The following is a 12487-nucleotide window of genomic DNA, read 5'->3' on the forward strand; positions in this document are numbered from 1 at the left end:
ACTTTTCTAACTATTCATGATTCTTGTCCCATCTAGTGCCTTAAGGCCCTACCGCAACAATTTATATGGTTTGATTTTTAATATTTTCTTTTCTCTGAATCATCAAATTTGTTATGTTTATGGCACTAATAAATATTTGTGATTGTTACATGTGAGTATCACGTCCTTCCAGTTTCTGTACTAAAATTGGAATTCCAAATTGAACTCTTGGGCGTGATTAACTGAATGGATGTCGCAAGTCCCAATGTGTTTTGTGCAACAATTATGTTTGAATTATGTCAAATCATTTATGTAGTGGCTTTCCCCTTTCTTTTTGTTTTGAGTAAGGGGAGAAGAAATCATGTAGCTGTTTATGAGATACCATGATTTTTATAAATGCTGAGGGCATGTGTTCAGGTAAAGAAAATGGAAGGAGAGAGGGAAAGGGAGAGAGAGCGAGGGGGGCAAACAGGCAATATAGCATCGAGGTAGCCGTGGTGCCCCACGTGCTATTTTGAAACAGTTTGTGTGTGCGTGTGTTTGTTGAGATAGGTTGGTGGAGTGGATGCCCTTCAGTGGCTGGCTGCTCTTCGTCGGTGACACCTTCGAACTTCTCGTTTCTATTGTGAGGCTTGTTGCCCCGCCCTCCCTCCCCCCTTTCTCATGAAGGTTGTGTCAACTCAGGGCTTCTAATCCCCCTCTCTTGGTGTTCAATTGCAGTGATTAATAACCAGTGATGTGACAGGTGTTCTTCATCTGATCTTTAGCAGTGAAAAGTGATCATTGTTTACTGTATCCTTGCATTAGGCATAGACGGACTGTAGTGCATACCTATCGCTTCAAGCGATGAACGAAGTGAAAAAATGTTTTGCCACCATCAAGGCTCAGGTGCCAGAGTGGCTCCCACAGATACCGGAAATAAACATACCACGATTACCACAATTGAACTTGCAAAGATTTCAGGATTGGAATTTACCCAGCCTTCCACAATGGAACTTATCAAACCTTCAGGAATGGAGCTTGCCTAGACCACAAGATTGGACCATGCCGAATCTATCAGAGTGGCAGCTGCCCAATTTATCAGAGTTGGGTAGAAATGGTAGGGACCGCATTTATTCATACATGCCGACTGTCAACCTTCCATGCTGGTTTTACCCATCTTATGTTCGGGGACGTGTTCGTGCCTTTGTTCTAAGGATCTGGCTAGTTTTCATTACTTTCTTAGCAGTCAAGGAAAATGACATACAAAAGGAAGAAGTGAAACAAGATACCGAATCTATTACAGAGGAACTAGATCAAGTTTATACTCAAGACCGACTCGATAATCAACAAAAAATTTCGACATTAGCTGAAGTGGAGGAAGAAGAAGAGGAAGAGGAAGAATGGCGAGAAGGACTAGGGGAGAGGGGAGGGCTAGCGCGTTACCCAGGAGTTGAGAACTTATTGGCACAATCTCCTTTGGCAGAGTTGCCAGTTCGTAGACCGTCCCCATTGACTACTGGCATCAGAGAAGTAAACAAACAAGACAGCGAGGACAGCGATATTCCAGAAGTGCTTGAAGAACAGGAGTTAGTGGGCGAGGCAGGTGAAGAAAAGGATGAGTTATGGAAATCCCTTCTGGCCAAATATGCAGTTGATGATGCATCAAGAAAAGAGACTTCACCGGAAGAAGAGGAAGTTCCTGAATTTGTTGGTACTGCAGAAGAAATTGTCGAAAGATATGCATCAAAGTTTGAATCAGAGGAACCAGTGGAAGCAAATGCGGCTGATGGACGAGAGGTGTCAGCCGAAGAATTTACTGCTAAAGTTGGAAAACGATTGGAAGAGTACCTTTCAAGGCTGGAGGAAGAGGAAGAGGATTCGCCTGTTGCAGCTGACATAACTACAGATGAAGTTAAAGACATTGAAGAAGAAGTTGCTGAGGCTACTCATGATACTGAAGAAAATGCTGATGCTGAGAAAGCAGGAGCTACAAGTAAAGATATCAGTCATATCTCTATTCTAATTGAAGATGAAGATTCTAAAAGTCAGCAAGGAATGCCTGGAAATAAGGAGGAAGAACCAATTGACATTGCACTTGGAAGAGATGAACTCAGTATGAAGGAAGAAGAGGAGTTGGAATTAAATGATAAGCAGGAGGATGAAATTAGTGGTGCTGTAGATACCTCTGAAGTACAAATGAGGGAAAATGTTGATTCACAATTAAAGCAATCAAATGTTACAGTCAGACTTAGTGGCATAGTTATAGAAGAAGACGTTGAGGAATCCTCAGGAGCAGAAACAGAATCTTCAACTGATGCTAAAAGAGTATGTATTTTACATGAAAAACAAGGCCTTGATGAATATAATACTCAAAAAGAAACGGCTGATGCCATCTCAGCACACCTTAGTGCTGAAGATATACAGGCGGAACTTGAAGATGAAAATGAAGTCAAAGAAATCTCTGTTGTAAAAGAACTTACAGAAGATGAAATGGAAGAAACATTTGATGGTAAACAAATATTGGGAAGTTACATGGAAGAAACCATAAAAAAAGTAATTTCAGAAGAACTTACAGAATTTCAAGTAGAAGAAGCAATTGTTGAAAAAGAAATGGATGGTACATTAGAATGTATGCATGAAGAAAATCAAGATGCTAAAAATACATATGACGTTCATTCAGAAGATATTACCTTATTGGAAAATAAGGAAATATCAATGGAAGAAATTCAAGATAAAGGGGTTCAAGAAACCTCTACAGAAGAGGTTCAGGAATTGACTGAACCAATGAAGGTGTCTCAAGAATCTGAAGATGGGCAAGAGCCAAAGATAATGGGTACTTTGACTGAAAAAACATATGAAGCTGATGTAACAAAAGAAGATATGGATATACTGGCAGATTTGAAGAAGGAAATTATTTCTGCAGATGAGGAAGTGAGCTTGATTGCAAAAACAGAAGAAACATTAAAAGAGGAAATAGAATTAACTCAAGGGGAAGTTCCTGTATTGCTTGAAGAGAAAGATAAAATCTCAGATAAAAAAGAAGAGATGGACATACTGGCAGATTTGAACAAGGAAATCATTTCTGCAGATGAGGAAGTGAGCTTGATTACAGAAGCAGAAGAAACAATAAAAGAGGAAATAGAATTAACTCAAGGGGAAGTTCCTGTATTGCTTGAAGAGAAAGATAAAATCTCAGATAAAAAAGAAGAGATGGACATACTGGCAGATTTGAACAAGGAAATCATTTCTGCAGATGAGGAAGTGAGCTTGATTACAGAAGCAGAAGAAACAATAAAAGAGGAAATAGAATTAACTCAAGGGGAAGTTCCTGTATTGCTTGAAGAGAAAGACAAAATCTCTGATAAAAAAGAAGAGATGGACATACTGGCAGATTTGAACAAGGAAATCATTTCTGCAGATGAGGAAGTGAGCTTGATTACAGAAGCAGAAGAAACAATAAAAGAGGAAATAGAATTAACTCAAGGGGAAGTTCCTGTATTGCTTGAAGAGAAAGACAAAATCTCAGATAAAAAAGAAGAGATGGATATACTGGCAGATTTGAGCAAGGAAATTATTTCTGCAGATGAGGAAGTGAGCATGATTGCAAAAACAGAAGAAACATTAAAAGAGGAAATAGAATTAACACAAGGGGAAGTTCCTGTATTGCTTGAAGAGAAAGATAAAATCTCAGATAAAAAAGAAGAGATGGACATACTGGCAGATTTGAACAAGGAAATCATTTCTGCAGAAGAGGAAGTGAGCTTGATTGCAGAAGCAGAAGAAACATTAAAAGAGGAAATAGAATTAACTCAAGGGGACGTTCCTGTATCACTTGAAGAGAAAGATACAATCTCAGATACAAAAGAAGAGGATCTAGAAATAGACACGGAAGCAAATAAAGATATAACTGTAGAAACAGAAATACCAGAAAGTAATAGTACTTCAACTGAAGATGTACCTGTTATACTGAATGATATAAAAACTGTTTCTGTGGAAGAAAATTTGGACAAAGGGGATGAAGATAACTTGGATTTACACTTATCAACGGAAATAAAAGAACCTTCTGAGAAAACAGTTACTGAAGACTCCACTATTCAACAGTCTGCTGAAGTAAAAAAGGACTCAAAAGAAAACATCAGTGGTTTTTGGAAATGGTGGCAATCAGGTGACAAAGAAAAAGATACTTCAAAAGGGGATGTAGATCAGGCACCTGTTGTTACCAAAAAAGATGACAAGGTTACAGATGGCTCAACAAGCAGCTTTTGGAGCAGAAGGACAGAAAGTGATAAGGAAAAAGATGAGAAAAGTATTTCAACTGATGAAAAAATGGAGGTCAAAACTTCTGAAGGCGCAACAGGCAGATTTTGGAGTCGATGGACAACAGATACTGAAAAAGATGCAGGTAAAGTTGAAGAATGTATCGAGAAATCAACAGACATCAAAGAGGATGCAAAAGATAGGCAGGAGTCCCCAGGAAGTTTCTGGAGTAAATGGATGGGAGGTGACAAGGAAAAGAATAATAAAGAAGTTTGTGAAAATACAGAGAGTGAATTAATGAGTAAAGAAGAGGATAGCAAGGCTGCTGATGATTCTAGTAGCAGTACACTAGAAAAGGATGTTACTGGAGAAGATATTATTTCCAAATCTGGCAAGGGCATAGGAGAAATGGTAAAAGATGATGTGGAAAAAGCACACACAATTGATTCTGAAAAACTTTTATCAGAATCACAAAGTGGAAAAGATGAAATTCCTGCTGATGGTTTTACAAGCAGTTTCAGTGATAGAAGCAATCAGGATGATGAGGTAAAAGATAGTTCGTACATTGCTGAAGATATCACAGAAACTGTTATAAAAAATGAGGAAGAGAAGACTACTGAAGTTTTGACATATGACATTCAGACTTATAATGAAGGCACTAAAGAAATGCATGAAGACATAATTTCTGAATCCACTGAAAGTGAGGTAAAAACGCCAAAAAGCAAGTTCTCATCTATATTAAAGAAAAGAGAACCTGAAAGCATCACTGATGAAATAGTTACTGAAAATATTTCAAAAGAAGAGACAATAAGTGATGAATCTGTCGGTGGTATCTGGAAAAAACTGAAAACTGATGAAGATGCAAATGAGACTATGGACAAGGAAGATGTATATACAGTTGCTGAAGAAAAAGCCAGTAAGCCTGCTTACAGAGATGATGATTCCGCAGTTAGTTTTTGGGATCAATGGAAGACAACTGAAGAGGAAAAATGTGATGTTCCTTTAGTTTCTGGTGAATGTACTGGTGAGCAAGATGTTAAAATTACTGATGATTCCACAAGCAGTATGCAGCATAGTGACAAGGCAAAAGATACTCAAGAAAGTGAATCGTTTGTTAGCGAGCAGGCTGATAATCTAAAAGAAAAACAAGAGGATTCTACAAACAGTTTTTGGAATTATTGGAAAACCAATGATAAAGGGGAAAATCTCAGTGATGAGAGAGATGACCTGATAAAAGAATGTAAAACTACAGTTGATTTTAGAAGTGATGTTTTGAGTGAAATGGATAGCAGTGATCAAGAAAAGATTGCTCAAGTAACTGAGGTTGTGGCTGATGAGCACCAGGCTGAAGCACAGACTGAGGTCTTGGTAGATGATGTTTCTTCAGATAAGTTGAGCAAATGGAAAATCCCAAAATATGAAGATGAAAAGTCTAATGATAATGAAGATGTTCCAGTTCAGGTCAGTGAGTCATCACCGGAACAACCTGAATATAAAGATTTTTATGAAGCTGAGCATACAAAAGATTCTAAAAATGACATTTCTAATGAAATGGACAGCAGTGAACAAGAAAAGATTGCTCATGAAACTGATATTATATCTGATGAGCATCAGGCTGAATCACAGACTGAGGTCTTGGTAGATGATGCGCTTTCAGATAACTTAAGCACATGGAAAACCCCAAGGTCTGAAGTTGAAACATCTGATGTTAATGAAGATGTTCCAGTTAAAGTCAGTGATCCATCACTAGGACAACCCGAAGATAATTATATGGCTGAAGCTAGGCCTACTGAAGATTCTGAAGTTTGGACGAAGGATGAAGATATGCAAGATGACATTGATTTTAACCCAGATGATGACGTAAAAGGTTTTAATATAACGGACCGAAGTGCAGCTGAAATTGAAGCAGCCTTTAAGGAGCAGTTTGATTCAATGGAAGAGGAAGAAGAAGAGGTAATGGAAATAGAAGATCAAGATATTTTGACAGGTGGTGAGTTTCATATGGAGGAAGATCTTAATGGCTATTATGCTGAAGGTGAAGATGCAATGGAAGCAAATCACAGTATACCATCAAGTCCAGTTATGCCACTTGAAGAAACAGAAGATTATTTAGAAGAAGTAAATGATTTATTAGTAAGAAGAGCAAGTAAAAGACCTGAGTGGTTGGATGATCCAGAAGAAATGCAAGAAGTAGCTCATGATAACCCACTATTAGCTAAGTATTTGGCAATGCCTGCTTCTCTTACTGAAGAAGAAGAAATGGAGTTACGAGCGTTTCTCGCAGAAAATGAAGGTGCTGAAGACGTTGATATTGCTCACTTTATGGGTTTGCCACAGGGCTTGACAGAGCAAGAAGAAAAAGAATACTCAGAAGCAATAGAAGAGAGAGAGCGTATTAGAGAACAAGAACGTCAAGGACTTGGAAAATTCATGTCAATGCCTGTAGAATTAACTGAACAAGAAAAACAAGAACTTCTTGAAATAGAGGCAGAAGAACAGGAACATGCAAAACAACCTTGGGAAGCAGGTGACGCTCAACTTGATGACTACATGAGTATGCCATCTGCACTAACAGAAGAAGAGAAAAGGATTTTAGAGGAAGGGGGTTTGGATGAAGATGTTGAGTTTGAAGATGAAGAACAGTATCGTCAGTATATTAAAGCAAAATTCCTTCAGCAGTTGGAGGATGAAGCTTACTGCATGACCGGGGAAGAGGGTGAGTATGACTATGAGGATGATTATGAAGATGAGTATGAGTATGAAGAGGAAGACTATGATGAGGGTGAAATGGAGGGTGAATATGTGATGGTCGAGGATGATGCACATGGAAAGGAGGGTGCCGTGGCAGGGCCTAGTAGTATGGTAGACGAAGGGGTTAACACTGAATCTGATAGTAAGACTACAGAAAAGAAATTAGCCAAAAAATTATTTTCCTTTGGAAAGAAAAATGATAAAGATGAAGCAGAACCAGAAGGGGCAGCTTCTAATACGAAGAAGTTTTTTCACTTCGGAGGCCTTGGAGCCAAAAAGAAAAAGGAGACACCTAAAGATGATGATGAATCTCCACCTAGTAAAAAGCGGGGAGGAGGTGGAAGCTCGTTTTCTGCTCATTTTTGCACCATCACTGATAGAGTGAAAGATCATATAGTGGAACACCTCTCTTTAAAAAATCTTTCTAGTAAAAACTATGATAATAGGAGCAAAATACCTGTTCGAATCCCTGGGAAAACAGATATTAATTCAAGCGAAAGAGTGTCAAACTCTTTCCCTGTACACAAGAGTAAACTGCCAATAGCCATAAAGAAAGCTGATATTCTGCGAGAGTTAGATAATAAATTAAATATCAGGGGGTTAGGTATTAGATCAAGTAGTGAAAGTAATAGCATAAATAAATCTCAGAAAAGCCCAGTTAGGAAGGTTTCTCTTATTGAAATGAACATATCAGATAAATTTACGTCAGAAAAAGCCAATATAAACCATCAATATGGTAGCACCATAAGTCCAAAATCTCATCCACAGAATAAAGAAAATATGGGGTTGACACAGTCGAACATTACAAATGAAATTTTGGAAGATGACATTGGAGATTCCCATGATCTTCATGTTCCTGAAATAGTTATTAAGGAAGGGGATGATGATATTGATGAAGAAGTAGCTAGTGTCTTCAACCAAGAAATAGAAGAGGAAGACTTCCCTGCAGATGTCTGTCCTGAGGGTGTACAGCCTTTAAAAGGTGGTGGAAGCCCTTATCAGGGAGAAGGAGATTTTTGGCGTCAGTGGAGGAATGAGGAACAGGCAAGTGTAACTGCTATTCGAGATTCAGCTTCTCCTTGGGAACTAGAACCAGACGAGGGTATACCAAAAATTTATGAAAGAAAAAGTTGTTCAAATGGAACAGCAAACGAGAGAAAAATTCATGAAATAGATGATGAAGTTCAAGGGATTGAAAGACTGAAGAATTCAGAACCAAACGAAGTGAAAGATGGGGTTTTAAAAACGGAAAACATAGCTAACAAAGAATTGAATGAATTAGTAAATAAGGAAATATCAGTCAAAAACAGAAATAGTGACAATGACAGATTGTGTGTATACGAGGAATCAAAACCTGTGATACACGCTTCAAAAGTATGTGAAGATGAGGGAATTAATTATCAAGAAAGTCCTAGCATTTCATATTTTGGAGTGAATTTGGTGGAGGGTGAAGAAAAGTCCATAGAGAGAGAAACAGCTTCTGGGTGTAAAGAAAAAGATGCAAAATATGAGCAGTTTTCAGAAAGAAGACAAGTCAGCCATGGCCAAGAAATACCACAAGAACTTGAAGATTCCTTGGAAGAAAAAAAAACTTCGTCTAAAAAAAAACTTGAAACAAATGAAATACTGCCCGAAGATAAATTAGAATATGAGTCAACAACAACTTTAGGACTTTTGGAAGTGTCTGGGGGGAGGAAAATTATTTTTGAAAACGAAGAATTAACTGCAAGCAGTGAATGCTTTGGGGATATCATAACAAGCACTAATGGGAAGGGTCTAGAGGAAAGCAAACATATATTTTGTAAGCTAAAATCATCTGAAGGAGATAAAACATTTGGGACAAAAGCACAAGTTCATGAAACAATGAGATCTACAGATATTTCAGAATCATCAGCTATCTTCGAAAACAATAAAATGTCGCTTAAAGAAAAAAAAACTCCGTTTGAAACTGAGCAATTAGGAAAATATATCCCAGAATGTAACAATGAGTTTTTTTCTGTAAAAAGCAATGAGAACGAATCTCAAAATGTGTTCTACCCTTTAACATTAAAAGACAGAAAAGCATCTATAAAGGAAATTTGTTCAAGTGAGGAAAGTCTTGACATAAAAAAAAACTTCAATGGAGGAAACAGAAATTGTGATGAGGATAGGAGTAAAATTACCAAAGATCAGATCAGTGTTGTTGAATGTAGTTTACTGGAACCAAGAACTTTGTTATCAGAGGACGATATTAGTTATGGAAATATTGAACTACAAATGTACAAGGAATATCACAAAAATCCTAAATATTTGGATTTGAATACGGAAGCACAAGAAGAAGACAAAGAATCATCAAAGGAGGAAGAATTATCGAATGTGAATGAAACTGTTGAGATTGGAAATATACCAGAAGGAAAAGTAGCAGAACTCTTAGGATATGAAAGTGTTGGTCAGGAACCAGATTATGAGAAAGAGTCAGCCTTTATAAATCACTATTCACTGAAGTGTGAGGAATCTTCTAAAGAAGTACCGAGTTTTGAAAGGACAGTGAATGACAAGGAGACATGCGAAAGAACTGGATACCTCCTTGAAGGTGTTATCCCTAAAAATCTCTTAGACACTAAAGGACACTTGTTTGGAAATAGTGGGTTAACCAGCTCTGATGATATTGATAAGGAAAAAACAAGCTTTAGAAAGGATATCTTGAATATATATAAAATGTCATGTGATGAGATGAATTTTGCAGAAAAGACTGAAAAACCAGAGGATGTCAAAGGGAATCTGGAAAGAGAGGAAATAGAAAACACTGAGAATATGAATGATACGGAAGACAATGTTGATGAGGCGAGCCAGAGTGAGGATTCAGAAGAGGTGGACGACAATCTTGGGGAATATAAATATGATAAAACCGACAGCTCAGAAGAATCAGAAGAGAAGGTTGAGAAAAATCATTCATGTAAGTCAATGCTCCTGGAAGGTTTGGAACAGAATATGGAAAAAGATGACCAGGAGGCTAGTGAAAATTCTGAAGAAATGGTTGAAAGTCCGGGAACTGAAGATTCGGGATCAACTGAAGACTCTGGGGTATTAAGGTCAAGTCTTGAAACTGACGAAACAACTGAGACTAGTAAATCAGATATGGAAGGAAGGTCAGAAGAAGATGAAATTAATATTACTGAAGACTCAGAATTGAAAGATAATCTTGAAAAAGGTGATTCTCATAAAACTAGAGAATCTCATGATAGAGAAAATCTTGAAAATAATGATACCCATAAAAATACAGAGACTGAGGTAGGAAAAAATAAAGAGAAAGGCATTTCAATTGGGATTGTAAGCCCAAAGAGGAAGGAAAAATTTAATGATAAGGATGAAGTACATGTATTGACCAAGTGTGAAAAAGAAGAGATACTTTCTCATAAGATGGCATATTGTAAAATAAAGGCAACAAATCCTTCAGGAGATACATTAGATGATCCAGAAACACCATCAAAAGTAACTGACATCTGTCTTGGTATCGAAGAAACAGAGAGAGTAGGTTTAATGCTTGTAGAAAATTGTCAAAGTCCTCAGGAAAAATTGAGTGGTAATGAAGATTTATCAGAAGAAGAAGAAACAAATTTAAAAAAACAGGAATTACAGGACATAGGCAAACTGTCTGAAGAAATACCTAAGTTTCTTAAATGTGATACAACAGATAAAAGTGAAGCTATAACTGAAATGAAAGAAGTATACTTTTATAAGGATGAACTGGAAATTGTTGAAACAACTTCAGAATTGGGAGGGGCAGTTGCTAACTCAGACTCAAAAGAATCATTCATAAAAAAGGAAGGTGACATAGAAATAGAGAATTTAGATAACTATAGAGACCCCTCAAATGGAACTGACCAAAGTTTAGATGGACATCTAAAATGGGTTGATGAACCTTCAAAAGTAGAAACGGAAGTAGTACGAGAAGAGTCATTAGATCAAAATGTTATAAAAAAGGAATTGAATAATCTAAAAATTGAAACAGTAAATGAAAGCATTATCACAATTGAATTAGATAACCTTAAAGTAGAAACAATGGATGAAAGTTTTATTACAACGGAACTTACTGTACTAAGTGAAGAAAAAGATGAATTAGACGAGCTTGAAGAGTCATACGAATTCAAAGAGCCAATCCTTGCAGTTGAAGAGTCATATGAAATAGGTGAATCTTCTACTGAGGATGAGGAGAATCCTAATACAGAGAATCAAACTAGCTCTGAAATATCTCTAAAATCAGAAGGAAATCTTTATGAACAAGAATCAGATGAATCAGTAAATATTTCAGAAGTAACGGAGAAAAGTTTCGAACAAGACATAGAAGGTGAAATTATATTAAAAACTGAACTAAAAGAGCTAGTTCTTTGTACAGATGAAGGAATGCCTGAACAGGAAACTGACCTATCCATTGGAACAGAAGAGTTTCATAAGGAAACCCTGAATAATGTCAATGAAACATCTGAACAAAAGGAGGAATTTGATAAGGTTGAGATGTTACTTGATGTCCAAGGTAACGGCAATGAACTAAAAAATTTATCTGGCTATATGGATACATCTGAAATGGAACTGGAAGGCCTTGAAGGAGGGAAATTTGTTTTGTGCAACGAAACAAAACTGTCATCTATTAGTTGTCAGCAAGAACTTTGCACATACGACGAGAAATTAAATCAGAAGGAGGTAGAGTCTGAGCAAAAGGACTTTATAAATATGAAACATACAAATGAAGAAAAATTAATTAGGAAAGAAGGCGTTTCAAATCCTTCTGATGTAGTTGGTAAAAAATTGCTTGATGATGAATGCACATCAGTAATATACAGTAGGATTAAAGACGAGCAGTTTCAGAATGTAGGTAGTACTCCAAATGAGAATGAAGTCAGGTTGCAGGTACAGGATGAGGAGGAATTATCCGAAGGTAGTGCAGTAAACCTAAAAGAAGGGGAATTAGCTAATAGTGAAGAATCTTCTGGAGATGGAAGTTTTACAGGAAAGGAATCAGGAGAAAGAAAATCAGAATTCATGGAAGTAGGTTTAGGAGAGGATCAACTAGGTAGGCTTGAAAAATCAAATGTAAAGCAGGATATTACCTGTGGGATCATGAGCTCAGTAAGTAAACTTAATGAGGGTGACATAGAAACTTCTAAATCATGCATAAGTGATGAAAAATATGGAATAAGTAGGGACTTTGGTGGAGGAGATGAATGTGAATCCGATTCAAATTTCGTGGAGGAGGATTTATCTTCTGGAACCCAAGAAACTTCTCACAGGCAAGATGTAGTTTCAGAAAATGAGAATTCAAGTGGAGATGGAATATCTGAAGAAAAGAATGTCAGACTTGAAAATGAAAGTTCCTCAGACATGGAAGAGCCATTGGAAATAAAGGGTCTATTTTTAGAAGAAAATGAAATGTTTATTGAGCATGAAGAATGTAGAGGTGATGGAAAACCTGAAATTATAGAAATATCTGGAGTAAGGGAAGGTTGTTATGAAAGGGAGAATTCACCTGTCCTAGAAGAAA

The 12487-nt window shown here is 37.0% G+C and overlaps 1 protein-coding gene across 1 annotated transcript in view; it reads left to right on the top strand.

The window, feature by feature from the left end:
• The first annotated feature begins 669 nt into the window (after positions 1–669).
• LOC137630241 (titin homolog) overlaps positions 670–12487 on the top strand; it is a 186997-nt gene continuing 175179 nt past the window's right edge. Inside the window, exon 1 of the mRNA XM_068361699.1 lies at positions 670–12448. Coding sequence (XP_068217800.1) covers positions 826–12448 — 11623 coding nt within the window. The 5' untranslated portion in view covers positions 670–825. The remainder of the gene's footprint in view (positions 12449–12487) is intronic.

Source organism: Palaemon carinicauda, chromosome 38, assembly GCF_036898095.1.
Source record: "Palaemon carinicauda isolate YSFRI2023 chromosome 38, ASM3689809v2, whole genome shotgun sequence".
NCBI lineage: Eukaryota > Metazoa > Arthropoda > Malacostraca > Decapoda > Palaemonidae > Palaemon > Palaemon carinicauda.